Below are 12,943 nucleotides of genomic sequence, written 5' to 3'. Positions count from 1 at the left end.
AAAGTGACAGTTCAGAGTTGTCCTATGTTGAGTTCAAGAGGCCAAAACTTTGTACTCTCCAACTGACCAGTCATTGGAGATCAGATATCTCGAGGGAGAGGCATGGAAGCTTCCTTCTGTGGCTAGCAGTTCCTGGGGAGGGCCTCAGTAATGAGCTCTGCAGGAAACACTTGAAAGAGCTGGGAGACTGAGGAATTAGTGTTTTGATGCTGAAAATTGGGAGGGGGGGGGAAGGAAGAGGATCTGAGCAGTGCACCAGTTTCCACTACAAATGACATTTAAATGTATGTCTTTAACATAAATATTTATATTCATTTATATAATTATAAATATATTTAAAAACGTAAATATATCTTTTGTGAGAAAATTCTTGTTTTTTAAAACTTGAAAGTAAATATGAGACACATAAAAAAATCCTAGGTTATCTAAATTCATTGAACTTTAAAAATGTGTAGTCCAAGGGGATTAAGAGGCTCAAACTCCCAGCTATAAAATAAGTCACAGAGATGAAAAGTATAGCTTAGGGAATATTGCCAATAAGATTGTAATAACCTGGTATGGTGGCACATGGTGATTACACTTATCGTGGTGAGTATTTTATGATGTATATAACTGTCAAATCACCGTGTTGTATACCTGAAACCAATATAATATTGTATGTCAATTACACATCAATTAAAAAACAACTTGTAGTCTGAATACCAACTTTGTGTTTTTTTTTTTTTTTTTTTGCTTATTGTTGAGGAGAGGAGATATTTAAGGCATAGAATCTTTAAGGGTTCAAAGTAACCAAAGTAACACAATTGATGACAAAGTTAGATTCAGAATTCATATTTTCTGATTCTTCTCCCTCTTTGTACCTTTATGCCCTTCAAATCTGGGTAGAGTTTTACATTTTGTTCCTCAACGATGTAGTGGATCTTTAGCAGTGCTTTTCAGCCATGTACTATAATTACCAAAGTTTGGATTTTCTACCAAAACAAATCTTCTGTTAAGGTACGCTTTCATCTAATTTAGATAGGCAAATCAGAGATGGCTTTTAAAAAGCCCAAACTTAAGAAAGCGTGAAAACTTACTGCTTCCTATGAAATGTAGCATCTCTTAGTAATTACCTGAGAGGGACATTACTTCTGTTCATTGATATTCTTCATGGATTCTCAACTATAGAAATAACGTAGACTCTGCTTTTTTGTGGACATAATTGATTACAGTTTGCATGAATACCTCTATATCCTTTCATTATTATTTGTATTCAGAAATACACATGTGCTTTCCTGACATCTGTATTCAAAGTTGTGTGATTCATTATTTTTAAGCCGGGATAACCTGATTTCACATATTTTTCCATGAGTCAGAGACAAGTTTAGCTGTTAGTTTGTTATTGTCGGTGCTTTCTCATAGCAAGCCTGCCCTTGCCATCATTTTGCTGCTTTGTATTTTTAATCTCTTAACCAGTCACTTAGGGAATAGTCTTTCCAGTTTTCAATGAAAACCAGACAAGAATGGTTATGGATTCCTTAAAGATTGTTGAAATTTTGGTTATGATTATTTATTTCATTTCATGGGCTTAAATACAACCAGGAAGTCCACATCAGCTATTTTGATCTTGGGTCTTGCTTTCATTTGTGTAGTTTCTTTAAAAAATTGTTTTTCTCTAGGGCTTCACAAATCTTTTGCTTGGGCAGCTTAGAAACTCAGCAGGGATAGATGATAGGTTAGCAAGGCAATGATGTGTCTTAACCAAAGACCAGACACAGTGGTGGAAATTGTCCCAAAAAGGTCACTAATGTTCATGAAACTTAAGAGGACATCTGAACTCCCTGAAAATTAAACATCATCTGACTGCTCTAGCTTGGCTCTTTTCCAGGGGAAAAGAAAATATTCCTTCAGCGCCTAATGAGGGCCTGCGTGATAAATATGAACCTAAATAGGTCAATGTATTCAGAGAAAACCAGCTGTTTAATATTAAACTTGACTTATCCTATTGATATTTTTAGATGCCTCCTTTTACGTTGGTACAAAAGAGAACATGGTGAATAAAATCTCCCTTCTTCACTCACATCTCCTTCCAGCTACTGCCCCATTCCTTAGTTCTTCAGTTCTGTTTCTCTCATTTTCTCTTAAATCCACCAAATTTTTGCCCACAGCATCCTACAAAAACATTTCCAAGGTCAGCAATGACCATGTGATTGCTGAGTCCAGTTGTCATTTCCCATGTTCTCGATGGACTTGACCTCTCAGCAGCATTTAGACAGCCAATCACTTGCTTTATTGAGACACTTTTTTCATTTTGCTTCCAGGACATCCAACTCACCTGGTTTTTCTCCTCATTTTCTGACTTTTACTCAGTCTCTTTTTGCTGTTTCTTGTCATTCCAGTACCCTCTAAATATCAGAATACCCCAGTGTCCATTCATTGAACCCTCTTTCCTCTCTAGCTAAACTTATTTCTCCAATGATCTCATGCAGTCTTACTGATGCATCTGGGTGCTATCATCTCCCAAATGTATATTTCCAGCCCTGCCTCCAACTCTAAAATTCAAGCTTATGTAACCAGTTGTCTGCCAGAAACTTCCACTTGGATGTCTGAAGGACATCTTAGCATGTCTAAAACTGAACTCCTAACCTTCAGCCTCTCAAATCTATTTCATCCACAGTCTTCCCCACCTCATTTAATGCCAACTCCATTATTTAGGTTGCTCAGGTTGAAAACCTGGATATCATTCTTGATTTTTGTCATTTTTTAAATATAGTCTATATTCTGTCCACACATTTTCTTGGCTCTGCCTTCAAAACATGTGCACCATTTCCACAGTGGCCCCCTGGTCCAATCTACTACCATCTGGATAGCCTGCTAACTGGTCTCCCTCTGTCTGCTCTTGCTCACCTACCATTTTATCTTAACGAGCAGCCAGAGTGATTATTTTAAAATGAAATCAGATCATGTCATTTCTCTGTTCAAAATTGGCCAGTTTTCACCCTGAGTTATACCTAATGCCTGTTGACTTGCATCTGTATAAATGTGTGTGTATCCATGTGTGTGAATGGAAGAGGGGAGGTCAGTGTGCCTGGAATACACTCAGAAAAAGGGAGGATGGTAGGAGATAATGTCAGAGAAATTTGGCATTTATAGAACATTGCCAAGACTCTGGATTTTACTTTGAGTGAGGAGGGGCTGCTGGAGGCTTCTGAGTAGAGGAACGGCATGATCTGAATTACTTTTTAATAGGGTTACTCTTGCTGCTGTGTTAAGATTAGATGAAGGGAAATGAGCAGAAGTAAGGAAACCAGTTAGGAGTCTGTTGTGGGTGTCCAGTTGGGGTATGATGATGGCTTGGACCAGGGTAGTGATAGTGGAGCTGGTGAGAAGGGGTCAGATTTGGAGTATATTTTAAGTGGGCTCTAACAAGATTTCTTGATAGCTTGGGTATGGAATGTGTAATAGAAGAGTTAAGGTTATCTCCCAAGTGTTTGGTCAGTGTAACTGGGGCTTCATTAAGCTAGGGAAGGCCATAGGGAGAACAGGTCCTGATGAGTGTTTGTAGAGCTCAGTTTTAGAATGTAAATTTGAGATGGCATTTAGTGTGCTTTCATTAAATATTTGCTGGGCTAATCAACAAAGTCACTAATCTCAGCAATCTCAGCCCTACTTTCCACTGTACAGGTTATTCCTACATCTAGAGCCCCTTCTGGGCCCTCTCTACTTGTCTTTGGGTTTGTGGAGGAGGAGTTGCCTGGCTTGTGCTTGGGGTCAGATGATTCTGGGGGTCAGATTATCCCGTATACAGATGTGAACACAATTCCTCTTTTTCTTTTTTTTAAAGCAAAAGCTGAACCCCAGCTTCTTTCTATTGCCTCTGAGGTCTGTTGTGAGGGGAGGATGGGCTTGCTTCTCAAGGTGGTCGCCTTTATGAGGGTAGTGGGATTTAAGCTTCATATGTTTCTTTCCATCAGTTTCCCAACCACCGTCTCATCCACATTTTACCATGGCAAATTTTTTTGACACCTCTCCATTGTTGATATCATACCCCATGTTATCTTTGCTGTTTTAGTTTGTGTTTTTGTATCCCTAAATCATCATTTTAGTGTTTTGTTGTTATGAGGGAGTTGAGATAAATACACACATTCCTTCACAGTTCATAAACATTTCATTTACATACTCTTCCAGGATCTTTCTGTTTAAGATGGAGTCTATTTTTTCTTGCAAATATACAAGTAAACACCATTTTTTTCTTCAAGTAAACAAGTAGACATTAAAATATTGTATTTGTCAAAATGTTTAGAGTCATGATGTTGCATTAATTGTGATGGTTTCTGTGCTCCTGGCTCATTATCTCCTCTCTTACTTTTAGAACAATCCTCATTTGTGAAATTGCATGAGCTCCTAGTATAGTCTCTGGAACACTTTGGATTCATGTTTGAATGTATGAATAAATTATAGAAGAATTGCCCATCATTGAAGTCCTTATTCATTCTCAGGTTAATTCTCCAATATTTTGCTGAACTGATATTTGAATGCATACCCACTATGGGTAAGGTGCTATGGAATATACAGTACTGACTTAGAAATATTTATTTTTTTATTTTTTTTTTATTTTTTTTTTTAAAGATTTTATTTATTTATGTGACAGAGATAGAGACAGCCAGCGAGAGAGGGAACACAAGCAGGGGGAGCGGGAGAGGAAGAAGCAGGCTCATAGCGGAAGAGCCTGATGTGGGGCTCGATCCCATAACGCCGGGATCACGCCCTGAGCCGAAGGCAGGCGCCCAACCGCTGTGCCACCCAGGCGCCCCTAGAAATATTTCTTGATCTCAAGACATTGTAAATGTATTTTAATACAGAGAGAAATTACATAGAATTAAAGAGGTTGACCGTAATAAAGGGCATAAAAATCAAACAATTTAGGGCGTCAGGGAAGTGAGGAATATTCATGGCAGGGAAAATCAGGATTTTTTCATGAAAGTGGTAGCATTTGAGATGACTCTTAAAGAATTGCTAGGGTACAGTATGAGAAATGGGAATGGAGTCATTCTAAATGAGTAGACTAATAAGTGGGAAAGTGAGAGGCCAGGGAAATGTATTAGCTGATCCATGTTGGCTTAGATGGATTAGAGTGGTCAAGGAGGAATATGGAATATAAAGTTGGAAAGAATTGGAACAGGTGTGGTTGGCTATAGACTGTAGGAAAGAATATGGGTGTTTTTCCTTAGGAGGACACAAAAGGTTAATCAATAGGAGATTGCTGTAGTCAGACATTTCCTTGGTAAGATTATTTTAGAGGACTTGAAAATCGATTGAATGTTGGCAGGAAGAGATATACATGATATTCCTCTGAGATTTGAGCTTCTGTTCTGATAAAGGCATAGGTTCTATGTCCAGACATAAGAGAATCAGAAAGAGAGACAATTTGAGAAGTGAGATAATAAGATTTTTAAATATAATACATTGAGAGTGAATTTCATGTGGAAACGTCTAGCAGGCATCGAAACTAGAGCTTTGGAAGAAGGGGTTGAAAAGAAGACCTGACAATAATGATTAAAGACTCATGTTCTGTGATCATTTTCTCTGGCTTAACAAATTTGTTATATTGAAAATATAGTGTTTAATATAGTAACATCTACTTTAGAATCATTTTTATTTATTATTGCAAGGCTCTTGATTTAAAAACAAACACATTGTGGCTTTTAAATTTCTTTTCCATGTTGAATAAATCATTGCACAGTGACATCATTTTTACATTTAATTCTCAAATGTAAGATGATTATGTAATATCTGTTTATATTTTTGTGGGACTGTTATAAAATCATTAGTCATTTGAGCACTTTAAAAACCCAATGCCATATTGAACAAATAATTTGAAGGAAAACATTTTTACTCAAGGATATCAAAATAGAAATTCTTCCAGATCTGTTCTTTCTTACAAATTTGGTCACTTTATTTTTTTATCCTTGAACTGGGTAATATGTATTTTGGTACACATGTTATGGTCAACATGAGCCGTACTCTTTCTCTTCATCTAGGAAACTTAAGTAAGACTAAGTCGAAACTCACAATGTCTTATTGTTTACATTTTAAATTAGGTTTTAAAAATATTTAAAATTATAAATATTACAAAGACTAATAATTAATTTAAAATGGAGATGTATGTGAAATGAGTTCTCATTTTCTGTCTTCAGTTTTGCTTCCTAGAAGTTAATATTCCTAATGCTATATTATGTATTCTCTTCAATTTATTTCTTTGTATAGAAAAAATGTTCATATCTGTTTTTATTTTAATAATATAAGCTTAAGTACACATATTATCCTAAAACTTTTTAAACTGAAAACTTGTCATAAGCATAATTCCTTATTAATATTCTCGAAGAGATAGATAGCCATAGATATCTGTACTTTACTATTTCTTCTCTTTGAAAAGTGTTTTTAAGCACTATTAAAAAGATAGTGAGAAGACATAGCTAGAAAGAAGTTGCTTATGGCCAATGTCAAAAAGGTCTGTGTTTTCCTCTAGGATTTTGATGGTTTCCTGTCTCACATTTAGGTCTTTCATCCGTTTTGAATTTATTTTTGTGTATGTGTAAGAAAGTGGTCTTGGTCTGGTTTCATTCTTTTGCATCTTGCTGTCCAGTTTGGTGTGTACACACACACAGAGGAATATTATTCAGCCATAAAGAAGAGTGACATCTTGCCATTTGCAATGACAGAGATGGAGCTAGAGAATATTATGCTAAGCAAAATAAGTCAGCCACAGAAAGACAAGTATCATATGATTTTACAAAACAAACAAGGGAAAAAAGAGAGAGAGACAAACCAAGAAACAGACTATTAACTATTGAGACAAACTGATGGATACCAGAGGGGAGGTGGGTGGGGGAATGGGTGAAATAGGTGAAGGGGATTAAGAGTACACTTATCAGGGGCACCTGGGTGGCTCAGTCGGTGAACCATCTGCCTTCGGCTGAGGTCATGATCCCAGCTTCCCTGCTCAGTGGGAAGCCTGCTTCTCCCACTCCCACTGCCCCTGCTTGTGTTCCCTCTCTCACTGCCTCTTTCTCTCTGTCAAATAAATAAATAAAATCTTAAAAAAAAAAAGGAGTACACTTATCATGACGAGCACTGGGTAATGTATAGAATTGTTGAATCACTGTATTGTACACCTGAAACTAATATCACACTGCATGTGAACTAACTGGAATTTGAATAAAAACTTTGAAAAAATTAAAAAAAATAAGAGATAGTGAGGAAGCATTAAAGAATCACTACACTATGTTTTAAGCAACATTAGTGAATCTGAACATTTTTTGTGCAAAGCTACTAGAATTTGATTCTAAGATCTCCATTCGTTGTTTTAAACCACACGTGCTGAAACCATTCTGTGTGTTAATCTGAGGCAATATGATTGGGCAAAGACTATGTTAAATTCTGTGTTCTTTTTCCTAGCTAATTTGAGAAAATATCAGTAACTTATAAGGGTATTATTCCTAGAGTTTGAAAGAAACAGTACTATGTTTTATCTATTCGAAATCAGAACAGCCTTAAAAACTGTACTGATACATCTGTCCAGCATCACAAGAGGGAGGTTTGTAGGCTCCGAAAGGACCAGAGGGGATGTTATTATATGCAAGTATCTTTTACAATGTTTGCACTGAAAGAATGGACTAGAGATATGTATATTTGAGAAGATATATGTTTTCCTTTAGAATATGAGATTATAACAAGCCAGAGGCACACTCAGGCATCCCAAGACTAACTTTTTTGCTCTCTATTCTGATACTTTCTTGGCTTAGATCTTTTTTATAATCTAAGAGGTAGTTCACAATGGGGGAAACATCAAGCGAGACATGGACAAGCAGACTGGTAGCTTGGAACTCTGTTGGGGTTCTTGCTTTCTGCAAGCTACAAATTTTACTGCATAGAGGCTCTGGCCAGCATTAAATAGTATGAAGTAAAAATGATAGGTGGTTTTTACAGATCACACCATCTTACTAAAGGTATAATTATTAAGATATATTGGTTAACAAAATTTAATGATCTCGGAGTTATTAAAAGCCAGAATGCAAATGAGATAAATATTAGAGTCAGAATTATAAATGGAATAACATTTTAATAGTACAAATAGTATTTAAATAACATCATTTTTATAGTATTTTTTATTTATTTTAATATTTTTATCATACAGTAATGATTCTATTAGAAACACTGATTGCAGAAGAGTAGTTTGGAAATGCCATGTCACATCAATTCCCAACCCTGAACATATATTAGATCATGTACTTTTTAGTATGTTTATGATTTGCAGAGAACAAGTGAGCAATACCTACATTTTTATTTTAGTGTTCTCACTGGTTTCCAAGCTGCCTTTCTTGTTTTTCTGTGAGTTCTTTACATTTCTCCATGGTGTCTTCATCTCCCCTATTTCCTCTTATAGCATCCCAATGTGACCTACATTAACTGGTTGACACAGTAAGCTTGAGGATCTTAGACTTGCTTTATACAACCCATTCTCTATTACATGGTCCCTAGGACCACATATGACTTCAGCTCATATTTCCCCTTAATTCTTATTGTTGGATGTCGATTCTAGTAATCTTCAATAAATAACTTTTCTTCCTCCTACTCCATTTGATTTCTCACGTGACCCTTACCCATTTTCCATGTTTGCCTTAGTGGAGACAGTGACTTGCCATAGTTAAGAACTATGTAGTCAGATAGACTTGGATCCAAACTCTGTCTCATCTTCTTACAAGTTGTATGATCTTGGGCAAGTTCATATTTTTAAGTCTCAATTATTCAGTTTCCCTAACTATGAAAGACAGGGGTTATTGCAAGATTTTGGAGATAAAGCACTTGGCACTGCCTTTGGCACATGGTACTCAGTGAAAGCTTGGTAGTTACAGGTTTGAGAAGTTAGCATTGGAAAGGGGGGACTAATTTCTATAAAAATCAGGAAAGGACAAGATATTGTATGATAACAAAGGGATGTTTTAGGAAGTAGGACAGTTGAAAGAATTTTCATCATACAGTTAGAAATAATAATGTGTATAAAGTTCTTACCCATAACCCTTAGGTTAGATGTGTTTTCAGAATTCAGAATTTTGTGGATTTTAAAAGGTATGTATATTTCATATATTACATAAGATCTCTAGCAGGATATGAGGTAACATTCTTAAACAAATGGATATTTCTTTTTTTTTAAAGATTTTATTTACTTATTTGAGAGAGAGATAGGGAGAGAGAGACAGCATGAGCGGGGAGGAGAGGGAGAAACAGACTCCCCACTGAGCAAGGAGTCCAACGCTGGGCTGGATCCCAGGACCATGAGATCATGACGTGAGCCGAAGGCAGACACTTAACCGACTGAGACACCCAGGCACCCCAACAAATGGATACTTCTGTAGGAAAACACTTCTGTATGAATTTTTATACAGAGGTATTAGCCTCCCATCATTACTCTCCCATAAATTCAATTCAGATATGCCACCAAACGAGTTATGAAAAAACTTACTTTTCACAACGTTTGAATCTGGGGATTATGGATGAAGGATTGGGGTTCTGAAAAATAAAAGGAGATTCTGCATTTCCTTATTGTGAGCCAAAAATTATTCTCTCATTTTAGTGATGTGGATGTTTTCTACATTTCGTATTCGTGGGGCCACGGATACTTTTCTTACTTCCATAGCCACACTCATTCCCCTTCCCAGGTACCCTTGCCAGTTCACTCCAGATTATTTCTTCTGCGAATTAAGGGAAGGAATGAAATAGAACTCTTTCAGTGGGAGTTTGCTTGTCGGACATGGAAAATTCAGGTCACATTGGGAAATGTTTTTTTCTTTATTCCTGGAATTTGTTAAGATGTGAAGTGTATAATAATATCTGGAGAGAAAAAAACATTAAAATCATTAGTCTCCATTTCTTCCTTTGTGGTTAAAAGCTGTGTCCTTTGAAATATTTTAATTCAAAAGGCATTTTGGCAATATCTATTGTTAAATAGATATAGTAGCAATTTTAGACTGTGTATTTTTTTATATAGATACCTATGGGTTTTTAGAGAAATGTGTATTGTTTTATTGACTGGTCAACATTGCTTATTTCTTCCACTAATGAGAATCTATATTGATTTTTAGTTCATTCCTTTCTATTTCTATTGATTTGGGGGACTTGCTATGAGAATGAAAATTGTAATTAAATCATAGTTTGGTAATACATAACTATTACTCAGAATTGATTCCAGTGGTTTTTGGTTTTGTTTTTTTAGTGTCCTACTGAAACCAAAGCAACTTTTGGGGTCCACCTTAAAATAGTAGGAGACTGGACAGGTATGTGGAACATAGAGTTTGAAGGTACATGCTTTGAAAATAATGGGTCATACAATAGTTTGCATGTGTTTAAGTAGTAGGACTACTAGCATATATAAAAATGTGTATATGTTCTCAAGCTGTTGTTTTGTTTTCTTTCTTTGCATATACAGTTTTGATAGTCATATTTTCTTCTTTTAGGATGCATTTTTGGAATTCAAATACCTTGGATATCAATAATTGTTAATAATGTATTGTTTGCTCTGCTTGCAAATCATTGATTTCTGCCTACTTGTCAAATGCACAGGCAATAGTGGGAAGAATGAACTGTGTTTTTTAGAAAATATGATTTTAAAATAAGTGGCTGGTTTTACTCTCAAAATAATCAATATCTGGGATTGGGATTTATATTGTGATTTAAATCTTCCAGTTCTTGTATGACCTTTTTGTGATATTACCTATGTGTATATATCAACTCCACAGCCTCTTTGGAATAGTGGTCATTTTTAATGGCAAATCTATTAGTGATGTGTTACTCATTTATTCAATAAAACTTTTGTATTTTCTGAGAGATGCATTTTATTAAGAGTTCTGAATAAATAAAAGAAACATTCATTCTTCTATTCCCTTGGTCCAACACAGTGACTGACAAGTGAGTGCTCAGTAAATGTTAGCTTGTTGGCTAGTTGCTTAGTTTGGTTGCTCAAAAGAAAGGATGCAGATATAGACATGAATGCAAGTGTAAATAAAAATATTTTCTAATTGAGTGCTAAACTAGGAACAGGGATCAGAAAAAAGATAGATTTAGTGTAGTCTAGGGTTATAAGAGGAGATTTACAGAGAAGTTGGAATTTAAGCTGAACCTTGAAAATCAGGCAAATGAAGAAGGAAGTAAGTCATTTTAGTAAAATTCACAGCATTGTCAAAGATCAGGGAAGGTAATGTGTAAACTATTTCTGAGAAAGGTAAATAAATCAGCCTAGCAGAAGCAAAGATGTTATTCTGGAGAGTATTAGGGAAAAGACATTTAGAGTCAGCTCGGTGAAGATCTTGAATGCCTTGACAAGATAATAAAATAACTTGAAGATGCTGGAGAACTTTTGAAAGATTTGGAACATCATAACAAAAATAGTATTAATAATTTGCTAGTTGGATAGATTAGAATCAAGGAAAGACTTACTGGTACTGGGAGGCAGAGGAGAAGAGGCAGTGGAGGGGTGGGAATGGAAAGAGAACTAGAACGAATGGATTTGCAAGCACAGGTGAGAAATTAGCACTGGAAAGGGGGGGACTAATTTTTGTAAAAATCAGGAAAGGACAAGATATTGTGTAATAAGCAAGGGGTATTTTATGAAGAAGGACATTTGAAGAGCTTATGTCATACAGTTAAAAATAATAGTGTGTAAATTATTTATCTGTAGAAAGGGCAGCCAGCCTGAAATTGGAGACTTGATGAAAATGGAAAAATATGCAACATAGTATTTAATGGGAAAATGATGAAACTGATCAAAAGATCTTTGAGCAGTAATGACCTATTTGGAATTATAAAAAATCAGGCTTCAATAGATGGTAGTTTATTTGATTGCATTCAAAAGAGATCATGGAAGCCCCTTGTTAGAGAAACACTGGTGTAGTATGAAAATAGTAATTCTCATCATAAGCCCAGAACTAGTTGTTATAATCACAGTTGTTTTGCACTATTTGACAAATAAAGAACAAGTAGAGTTCTTCTTAGCTAAGAATACCAATGAAGTAAGAATTAACTTCAGTAATGAACGGTAATCAATGAAATTCTATATCTGAAGGGAAACAAGCACAATGAAGATATAATTTAATTCATCATGGTAAGGAGAAACTTTCTGATGGATTATTACTAGCTATTGTTATTGAGTTTCTTCATAAAGTTATTTTCTATTGTCAGTAACCCATTAAAATAAATGATTATCTCATCATTTATTTCAATTTTTTCTATTAGGAACACTTAATAGTTTTAATTTTATCCTCCTTTTTTATGTACTGTGCCATTGAGGGAGAAACAATATCATTTTATTCAGAGTTCAGTTCCAGTCAGATGCTTTTCAATTAATAAACCTTCTTGGTTGTTGACTTCAAATATTTGTTGACTTGGAAAAAAATGTCAAGTGTTCATGCGTAAAACCCTTACATAATTCTGCACTAAATAATATCTGGCACTTTAGTTCAAAAAAGGGTTTAGTTGTCTTAAAACAATGGAATTATAATTATGGAAGGAAAACTGGGAAATTACTCCTAAGATCATGGTTTTTGTCCTAAAAGAATTGATTAAAACTTAGTATTAAGAGAAATAGGCGTGGGAAATATCAAAAGAGTGCTTTAAAGTTGAATGTCAGAGGTTTGCTTTTCTAAACTGACAGATATTTTACAGTTACTTTTTTCTTCCCTGATATATGTTCTGCCTTGGGCAGGTTGAAAGAACAGGTTTTAGACTGCCCCATGAATGATCTTTCCAAGACTAATCAATGATACCAACAGCAAAGTGACCAAGAAGCAATTTAAGCAGCTGCATAGCCTAGGACAAGGAGGCCTCAAAGTTGCAAATTTATTGTCTAGCTTTTTATTTTAACCAGGACTCTCATTGTACCTTTTAAGTATGTGAAAGACTCATTAAGTTT

The 12,943-nt window shown here is 35.4% G+C and overlaps 1 protein-coding gene across 5 annotated transcripts in view; it reads left to right on the top strand.

Annotated features, from left to right (window-relative positions):
• Positions 1-12,943, top strand: part of NOX4 (NADPH oxidase 4) — a 184,165-nt gene that overhangs the window by 80,645 nt on the left and 90,577 nt on the right. For all 5 annotated transcript variants that reach the window (XM_087868214.1, XM_087868213.1, XM_087868216.1 and 2 more), the window contains one exon: positions 10,253-10,313. In XM_087868214.1, the coding sequence (XP_087724340.1) occupies positions 10,253-10,313 (61 nt within the window). The remainder of the gene's footprint in view (positions 1-10,252; positions 10,314-12,943) is intronic.

This window comes from Ursus americanus, chromosome 16, assembly GCF_024610735.1.
Source record: "Ursus americanus isolate L20-20 chromosome 16, mUrsAme1.1.p, whole genome shotgun sequence".
Taxonomy (NCBI): Eukaryota; Metazoa; Chordata; class Mammalia; order Carnivora; family Ursidae; genus Ursus; species Ursus americanus.
Note: the sequence above shows the minus strand (reverse complement) of the source record. Positions and strands in the feature narration are given on the sequence as shown.